Raw genomic sequence first — 10,080 nt, forward strand, 5'->3', positions numbered from 1 at the left:
AGCCACCAGTGCCTTCTGCCGCTCCATCAAGCTGCAGTGTGAGCTCTACCCGTCCAGAGAGGTGGCCATCTGCCTGGACCCATACTGCGGCCTGGGCTTCGTCCTCTGGTGCCTCTGCAGGTCAGAACCACTGAGTGGGTCTCAGAATAAAGAAGCTCAACTTAAAAAACACTTGTAGTCATGGAGGGAACGTCAGGTTGAGTGTTGCTGTTTTATTTTGAAGGGACCTGTGTCTTATTATTCTTAGTTTAGTGATGGGACTCTACGGAAGCCCTGAGAGGCAAATGAGATCAAAACAAAACAATTCTGCTGGTCTTTCTTTAGGCATGATTTAAAAATGTGGGTAAATAGTGAAGAAAAAACAGCCTAGAAAAATCATTCTGAAGGTGATTTTGTTCTGGGTTTTTTGTCAGGATTATAAAAAATAAGAAGCATATTTTAATAATATTAAATCACATTTATAGCTAATTGTTTAATAACTAGCTCATACACACCTTGTTTTTAGGGTTCATGGGTTTATTTGTATTTAAACCGTTGGGTAGTGGTGCGCTACAGCCTCTTGTGGCCACAGTAAATATTCTAAAATAATAATACAAAATAAATAACTGATATTTCCAGATAATAAAAAGATGATAAATCAACAGAAAATATATAAACAAATAATATAAAACATTTAAACAATTCAAATAAATAAAAGGTTTTTTTTTTACCTGCAAAAACTCTCTTCCTCTGTTTCAACAGATCGGGAAAATATGAATCAGGATAGACTGTCCTCTTTTTATTGTACCTTAATTCCTACATAGGAGAGACAGCTATTTAGACCAGCCTCAGAAAATAAAGCAGGATGTGTTTTTCCCTCCTGCCTCTCAGGGCTTCCATAGGACCCTCATGCGAGGCTGGAATAAAGTTTTGATTGAATTAACTTGAATTGAAGGGAGAGGCAGAGGAAAGGAGCAAAGGCATGTCAAAGAGGAAGTTTTGAAGACAGTCTTTCCATGTTTTCTGAGCTTGAACTGTTAACTGTTGCTAGTAAATATCAACATGCATTTCTACATTTTGGCATCAACACAACCCCTCTTTGCTCAGCTGATGTTTGGTCGTGTTCCTCCCCACAGTGTGTACTCAGGTCACCAGTCCATCCTGATCCCCCCCTCCGAACTGGAGGTGAACCCCGCCCTCTGGCTGTCAGCTGTCAGTCAGTACAAAGTGCGCGACACCTTCTGCTCCTACAGCGTCATGGAGCTGTGCACCAAGGGGCTCGGCCTGCAGACCGACTCCCTGAAGGTAAGGGGGTGGGGGAGAGAACTCATACCAAAGCATTACTCAACAGGCATGCAAAGATGAAGGGGGGTCGGGTCCAGTTATGAGAGCCATGTTTTTGTTCTCTAGGCTCGAGGGCTGGACCTGTCGCGGGTCAGGACCTGCGTGGTCGTGGCAGAGGAGCGTCCTCGCACCGCCCTCACTCAGTCCTTCTCCAAACTCTTCAAGGACCTGGGCCTCCACCCGCGGGCCGTCAGCACCTCCTTCGGCTGCCGGGTCAACCTCGCCATCTGCCTGCAGGTCAGTCCCATGATGCACCTCTGCTGAGAGATGTTTCTGTTTCCTCAGGGCGTCTGTTGGGGTGACTGGAGAAAGAAACCAGCTTTTTTATTCCCGTAAAGAAGCTGGGTTTAAGCAAAAGCTGCTGCTGGTGTGTTTTGTTTTTGTTGCTCAAGAAAGTTAGCTGACAGTTAGCTGACAGTTAGCTCTTTGTTAGCAGCTGTTTGGTACTTTTGCTAAATGACCTTTAGCCTTAGAGTTCAAATCAGTCTTTATACCACACAGATGTTACTGTTTTATTGCTGTCTGTAAGAAAATGAAGAGGATGGACATTTTTTAAGGAATGTCTCGTGGATGATTCTGTGTTTTTAGGGACCAAGGACTCACTCCCATTACCAGCTGTCAAATAAATCCTAAATTGAGTTTGATATTCTCCTGTTGGGGATCTTTGAAGGTTAAACCAAGACATCGCTGCAGTTATGTCTCTTGCATTTAAAGTTGAGAGTGCTTTTGAAAGTGTGTGGATGACCGCTTCTCTTTTTTGTAAGCATGCAACACTGATATGTTTGTTGGGGAGGAAACATATCTATTCTTCAGGAAAAAGTTAAAGCCATTCTGTTCTCAATCATCCTAAAAAAAACAAACATTTTGGAGACATTCAGCTTCTCTCTGTCTCAGCGCCATCCCTCCATTTCCAGCCGATCATCGCTTTCACATCTCAGATTTGATTTGCACCCTGAAGAGGATCAAATCATGTTGTTCTCAAAGTTACATTTAAAGTTTATTTTTCTTAAATTCTTATATATATTTTTTTTAAATGGAGAGGACAATTAAACATGTGAGTTTTTACAGTATATTTATTTTGATTAATTATTAAACTATTAATGTTTTATACATTTATTTATTTTCATATTTAAAACAATTCCTTTGTATTAATTATTAAATATGTTTTATATAAATAAATGGACAGGATGGAAAAAGGATTTGGATTAAATCATGTCAAGTGTTTTTTTAAACGTAATACATATTTGTAAATGTCACTGAGTTAGTAGAGGATGATAAAAGGAGCTCACGTGATCTCCTCTACACAACTTAATCAAATGTATTCCCAATAATTTAACGAGTTACAATATTGCTTAACATTTAAAGGATGTTGCTCCTAAAATATAAGGAAGATGTTACCCTTAATGTTATAAGGTGCATGCAGTCGATACACACAATGTTTTTCAGCAGCTTAAATAATGAGACTAACACCAGGCTGAGCGCGTCTTTGGTTTCCTTCAGTTTTACATTTTGACATTTTTCTTTCTTTCCTCCTTCTTCCTTGTTTTAATCATAACCCCGCCCACATTTCTCATACTCCTCCTCTACCTCTTCCTCCTCCTTCTTCCTCCTCCTCCTCCTCCTCCTCTCTGCTGCTGTAGCCTCACAGGCTGGGGAAGCTTGCGGATCAGGTAGGAACCACCATCACCCTCCCCCCTCCCCTCCCTGAAACCACCACCACCTCCACCCACTGCCTGTCAGCACATCACTCATCAGCTGGCTTCAGATCAGAGGTTTTAGGGAATTTTTTTGAAGTTTTCAGGACTTTTTTAAGGTTTATCTTAGTTACAGATGAAAGGAGCTTCAGGCAGTTTGGATTTACTAAAGTTAGCACCAGGTCGCACCAGAATGTAAGCTAAAAATGTGAAAAAATGTCCTAAAATCAACAAATCTGGATGTTATTCTGCAGAGGTCCATGGAGATAATTTGCTGAAAGGATGCAAAAGTTCGGATGACATGTGCACGATAGCTACAGCACAGTTTTGGCATTGAAAATCAGCAAGTAATGCAGAAATAAGCTTAATATGCGGTACTAAAATGATCTGAATCTGAAAGCATAAAATCAGAGAACATTTTCAATTTCCAAAGATTAAAAGAATTATAAAAAAATGTAGAATTTTAAAAATATTTCAGAATTAAAATAAAAACCAAACATACCATTTTTTTTGTTTCATTACCTCATTGTATTTTTCAGTGTTCAAGATCAGAAAGCACCCAAAAGGACCAGAAAAATACTAATTGTAGTGTACATTTCTGGTGTGACCAAGCTTTGATAATAGATTACAATAGTGACTATAAACATAACTTAAAAAGTCAACAGAAATTCCAACGTTTCTGCAAATTTATACCATTATTAGTATGATACAAACAGCTCCGTTGTAAATAAAAAAATACTACATGATGGAGATGATGCAGTCGGCCATGTTTGCTCCGGGTGTGTGTTTGTGCCGCTGTGTGTCCGGTGGTGGGCTGTGTGTTCAGTTTCTCTCTGCAAAGGTTTTTAAAATCCCCTCTGAGAGAGAAACGAGGGGAAGGAGGGATGGTGGAGGTAGAGAGAGGTCGGAGCGGGTCTTTGTCTTTCTGTTTCTCTGACCTCAGTTCAAGTTTTCACTCAAAATCACAACACAGAACAAAGGAGTAACGCTGATATCCATGTAGAGTGGTGCAGGAATGAGTCAGCATTCAATATCAGTGTCTAAATGAGACGACTAAAGCCTCCTTTAGCTTAGCGGTGGTGACGTGAAGTCATGTGACCGTGCTGTAGTTCCTTTATAGCCCAACATTAGCCGCCTTTAGCTTAGCGGTGGTGACGTGAAGTCATGTGACCGTGCTGTAGTTCCTTTATAGCCCAACATTAGCCGCCTTTAGCTTAGCGGTGGTGACGTGAAGTCATGTGACCGTGCTGTAGTTCGTCTTTAGCCTAATGTTAGCTTTATACTTTAGAAATGATAAAGGGATGTAAATATGTGGAGATTATCCTGCTGAACTAAACGTGTAAGTATCATAAACATTGAGATTATTTTCTTCAATATTCCAAAAATCCAATGGAAAAACCCCATTGGATTTTTGTGGAGGGAACCAGGGAGATGCTGCCTTCAGGGTCCACTACAGAAATACACCATCCCTGCACCACTCTATAGGGTCAAATCATAATTGATAGATGTATATTTCTTAATGTGGTGTTTGTTCATCACCCCTTTCTTCCATCTTTCTTTTCCCCTGAGCTTGTTTTCACTTTCCCCTCTTCTCTTTCCTCTCTAATGAGTTTGCACGCTAATCAAGTAGATTTTAGAAACGCTTTTTATGTTGGAATATCTTTGTTAATACTTTCATTTTTGTTTTGTTTTCCTCCAACAATCATCCCGCTGCTGTTCTCCCTTAAATCTTGTAAAACGTTGTAGAGTCTGAAACTCAAAGCTCCTCCCTCTGCTGTGGGGAGGGTGGGGGGGGGGGGGGAGCTTGTCTCTGAGCACTATAGGAACCCCACCAGTAGCCTCCACTGTAGGAGTAGATGTGTCACGCAGTTGCACAATAGTAGTATCTGTATTAGTGTTGAATTGTAAAGGTAAACATTGTGTTGTTTACAGGGAACCTCAGGACCCGACCCCACCACCGTGTTCGTGGACATGAGAGCGCTACGACATGACAGGTGAGTTCAAGAAAACAGCCATTTATTTATTCATGCTTTAATGTTCAGAAAGCTCTTTATGTTTCTCATACTGCCTGAGCTGACCTCTTCTCACCCTCTGTCTGAAACCAGAGCCCAGTCTGCTCTGATTGGTTAGCTAGCCGGCTCTGTTGTGATTGGTCAACAACAGCTCACAGATGTCCCGCCCCCTTAGCAAATCACAATGTGTTATTGAGTTGTTATCAAAAGTAAAGGTGCTCCTTCTGCAAGCAACAGATGTAAACATGTAATTATAGGAGATTATAGAAGCCATATAATGGATTTTATGCAAAAACGTACAGATAGTCAAATGTTCGACACGTAACTTTCAAAAAACATAAAACAGGCAACAAAGAAATATATATTTGAAGTGTTTTTGTATACCGAGGTATCCTCCTGTATTTTCTGGATATGTTTTACTTCCATTAAATATCCTGACATCGTCCTCCTCGGCACAGCTTCAGGTTGGATGTGTAACGGTTATTAATGAGCAGCACAGTGTTTGTGAATGGAGAGGCTGCCACTCAGCAAACACTCAGAATAAATGAAGTGCTGAGTCATTATTCCGGAGCACGACTCAGCAGAGAGCGGCCGTCGCTCCCGGCTGTTAGCACACACTCTGAGGATAACGAGGGGAAAGTTAAAGACCATACGAGGATTTCAGGACGACAGCTTCACCGCCTCAGAAACACTTTCTGAGATAGATGTCTTTAAAACCCAGTCCCAGTGCATGAGCAGGAAAACACTTTGAAACATTGCAGTTAAGCATTACCAAGTTATTTATACTCATACATATATATGGTAGTACAGTGTGCATATGTTGGTTTAATGTCTTCTTTTATTTTAATATTTAGATTTTATTTCTTTTTATATTTTATTTGACATTTCATTTTAACTCCATATTTTTATAAATATTAAAAATATTATTTGACTTCTGATGTTTATATAAATTATTTAATTTGATCTTTTATTTAAAATTAGTAAATATTTTGTTTTTACGTTATTTATTTGATCTTTTATCGTAGCATTTTCCACCTTTTTAATACATTATTGTACATTTTTACCCTCTCATGTAATATACCTATTTTTATTCTATTTTTTATTGTCTATCTTTTATTTTATTTCAATCAAAAGGGAAACTTCTTTTTTTTTAAACCCAAAATAACCTGTGAAAAATAATCTATTCAGATTCTGACAGATTTTTTTGGGCCAGAGTTTTCAGGGAAGAATCTGACTTAATGAACCAACAGGAGGTTTAAAAAATACCATGAGTGCTCAGCATCAGTGTCAGATTTCATTCACTTGACGGTGAAACTGGACACCCACTCAGTGTTGACACATTGGAATATAGATGCATTCAAATGTCTCCTGACAGGGTGGTCCGCCGGGATTAAAGGAGCCAAACTGAGATACTAAACTCAGATAGACAGCAGCTCACTGCTGAAAAAGGAAATGCAGTTTCCGTTTGAACATGGCAGGAGTAAAACGTTCCCAGTGTCTCTGCAGACAAGTCCTCTCACTGCTCAGTCCTGCAGTGTTTGAATAACTCTCTGTGCATGGTTACAGATCATAATTAGGTAATGTGCAGCTTCATATCAGTGTGTAGTCTCTCCTGGGACATGTCTCCGTGCTTTAATGTTCAGAAAGCTCTTTATGTTTCTCATACTGCCTGTGCTGCAGCTCCTCTTTTCACCCTCTGTCTGAAACCAGAGCACTTCCTCTTTTTTTAACAACAGAGGTACAAATAAAATATACACTATTGTGTCACTTTTGAATTAAATAACTCTGGTTTCCTTGAATTATTTACATGTTCTAAGTATTCAGATTTAATGTCCCTGTTCTTTCTCTGCAGGGTCAGACTGGTGGAGCGGGGGTCTCCACACAGCCTTCCCCTCATGGAGTCCGGGAAGGTGAGCGGTTTATATTTTAGCTTCTTCCTGTGTTTCAAAATGTCTGAACGATGTAAATATTAATGTTTGTTCTCCGGTCAGATTTTGCCGGGGGTCCGGATCATCATCGCCAACCCGGAGACCAAAGGACCAATGGGGGAGTCTCACCTGGGCGAGGTACCTCTATTATAAGATACATTAAAAAAAGTTATGAAACATAAAGACGGAAGAAAGATGTCATTTAATTGTTGTTATAAACACAAAGTAAAAAGGACAATTAAAATGAATTCAATGAAAGTTAGACTAAATGAAAGATTCTATGCAAAGTAAAAATGTGAAGATAGAAATAATTTATGTTGAAAGAAATTATATTAACATAAATATTTTAAGAATTGGCAAAAAACAAATAGAGTACAATTTAATTTAATGAAATGATTTATGTAAAAATACATTTATTATAATTCATTCATTTTTAATCAAGTCTGTTCAGTTTCCACGAGCCAGTCCTTTGTCTCCATGAATCCTCCTTAGCAAGTCATTATTCTGCTCAGCAGCGGTGTGTTATCGAGTATCAACACCCTCTGAAATGTCCGAATCGAGTATATAACTAAGCCGTGTGATAAAATAACCCCCCCCCCCCACACACACACACAGATCTGGGTGCAGAGCGGCCATAACGCCAGCGGCTACTTCACGGTGTACGGAGACGAGGCGCTGCAGTCCGACCACTTCAACTCGCGGCTCAGCTTCGGGGACACGCAGACCCTCTGGGCTCGAACCGGATACCTGGGCTTCCTGCGCCGTACAGAGCTGACGGACGCCAGCGGAGGTGAGGACGGGTCGGGGGGGGGGGGGAGGTGATGGAGGCGAACCTTCAGTGATCACAGAGAGGAGGATTCAACATCTTCAGGGGAGTTGAAGAGCCGCCATTAGTGTGGTTTCAAACAGAGAGGATTTTACTATCATGGGGTCAAATCTCACTCACTGCTTTCTATATTTATGGTGTCAGACACTGGATGTTAGAGGGACGTGATTGATTACAAAAACACATTATCAAGGTTCAAACATCTAAAGTTTTTTCAAATAAGAATCAGAATATATGTTTTATCCTGAAAGGGATTTGTTTTTTTTGACAGTTGCTTGATTTTGTCCAAATATGCAGCTGACTCCTTGGAAATATGATCAGATGCACCTTTATTTATCCCCGCAGGGAAATTGACGTCATGGCAGCAACAGAACATAAAGTGTTTGGGTTTATTTCCCGTATAGAAGAATCGGAGGATGAAACCCTCTTATTGTCACATACATGCACACAGCAGAGCACACACAGTGAAATGTGTCCTCTGCATTTAACCCATCCTAGTACTAGGAGCAGTGGGCAGCTATTGTGCAGCACCCGGGGAGCAATGGGGAGGGGGGATTGGAGGTGTCCTGTGCCTTGCTCAAGCGCACCACAGCAGGGCTAGGAGGTGAACTGGGACCTCTCCAAGTAGCAGTCCACCTTCCATATTTTTTCAAGTCTGTTCGGGGACTTGAACCGGCGACCCTACGGTTCCCAGTCCAAGCCCCTACTGACTGAGCCCCTGCTATACTCTGTATGGTGGAGGAAATGTAATTTAAGGAAAGTATTCAAGTCACACACCATGGCACTAATTGTGTGTGTGTGTGTGTGTGTGTGTGTGTGTGTGTGTGTGTGTGTGTGTGTGTGTGTGTGTGTGTGTGTGTGTGTGTGTGTGTGTGTGTGTGTGTGTGTGTTAGAGCGTCACGATGCTCTGTACGTGGTCGGAGCTCTGGAGGAAGCCATGGAGCTCAGAGGGATGCGTTACCATCCCATCGACATCGAGACCTCCGTTCATCCGGACGCACAAGAGCATCACCGAGTGGTGAGTGGCACAGCAGGGAGGAATCTCAGCTCAATGACACACAGCACCGTTAACTCACCTTCCCTTCTCCTCCTCCTGCAGCGCGGTGTTCACGTGGACCAACCTGCTGGTGGTGGTGGTGGAGCTGGACGGCTCGGAGCACGAGGCTCTGGACCTGGTGCCCCTGGTCACCAACGTGGTGCTGGAGGAGCACTACCTGATCGTGGGCGTGGTGGTGGTGGTGGACATCGGCGTCATCCCCATCAACTCCCGGGGCGAGAAGCAGCGAATGCACCTGCGCGATGGCTTCCTGGCCGACCAGCTGGACCCCATCTACGTGGCGTACAACATGTAGCGCCCCCCGGTGGACGACACAGAGGCGGAGGAAAAGTTCTGCACCTGAGACTGAAACGATAGAACCGGAGTCAGAGTTCTTTCACGCTGAACCGTCGCTGCTGCCATCTAGCTCCCAACAAATCCAGTGGTTGTGTCGTGTTAGCGCTCAGGCCGTGCTTTTATTTTGAAGGATGCAACATGTGCAGCAAAGTCCATTCAAAGCCAGAAAGTTCTTTCCTTTTTTTACCGAAACACGTGGCAATCCTGGAGGCGGAAGAGGACAATCGCTCACACAGATTCTGGTTTTTAAATTGCGTTTTGGTTCACGTTAAGTATTTGTTTTTATCATAAAAAGTTCAGGCTATTTTTTGATATTCACACAAAAACAAACTGTGGCATAGAAGATATTTTATCAACCAATCACAAAGAGCGGGGTATGTTTTGATACGAAGGTCGGGTCGCAGCGAACTTCACGATGAGGTACGACACGTTTGCTTCATGCTAGCTTGTTGTTTTTGTTTGTTTTATAAGCGTTACTTTTTGTATTATTTACCGAACCGTCCGTCCCATTTCGGCGGGAGATCAGTGTGCTAACCGCTAACAGCTAACGCCTTTAACTCCGGTTATTTCCCGTGCTTCGACTGAAGCGAAACAACACATTATTTCATATCATGTAAGTATGTACAAAAAGAAACTGATTTAATTTATTTTGTTTCTCTTTAAGAAGTATATGATGAGACATTCAAGAATGTTTTGCTCTTGAATATTTGCTAATATTACATAAAAACAACCTAAAAAGCATTGTATTATCTGGAGGGAAACACGTGCAGAAGAGAAATATATGATGATAGGTTATATTGGACGTTAGGGGTTCACAGCGAAACAGGTGGACTCCTTCTACCTGCATGTTGGTCTGAAAATACAAGTGTTATTCCTCATGAAGAGATCTGAACCAAGGCTTTAT

At 41.7% G+C, this 10,080-nt stretch overlaps 1 protein-coding gene across 1 annotated transcript in view; it reads left to right on the forward strand.

Moving 5' to 3' along the window:
- Positions 1-10,080, forward strand: part of LOC134865888 (disco-interacting protein 2 homolog C-like) — a 155,027-nt gene extending 144,947 nt beyond the window's left edge. Inside the window, 11 exon segments of the mRNA XM_063885695.1 lie at positions 1-120; positions 1,116-1,284; positions 1,390-1,560; positions 2,964-2,993; positions 4,950-5,011; positions 6,882-6,939; positions 7,021-7,095; positions 7,573-7,747; positions 8,677-8,771; positions 8,773-8,801; positions 8,883-10,080. The exon segment at positions 1-120 is cut by the window's left edge and continues 11 nt beyond it. Of these exon segments, the coding sequence (XP_063741765.1) occupies positions 1-120; positions 1,116-1,284; positions 1,390-1,560; positions 2,964-2,993; positions 4,950-5,011; positions 6,882-6,939; positions 7,021-7,095; positions 7,573-7,747; positions 8,677-8,771; positions 8,773-8,801; positions 8,883-9,135 (1,237 nt within the window). The 3' untranslated portion in view covers positions 9,136-10,080.

The sequence above is a fragment of the Eleginops maclovinus genome, chromosome 6 (assembly GCF_036324505.1).
Source record: "Eleginops maclovinus isolate JMC-PN-2008 ecotype Puerto Natales chromosome 6, JC_Emac_rtc_rv5, whole genome shotgun sequence".
NCBI classification, from domain to species: Eukaryota; Metazoa; Chordata; class Actinopteri; order Perciformes; family Eleginopidae; genus Eleginops; species Eleginops maclovinus.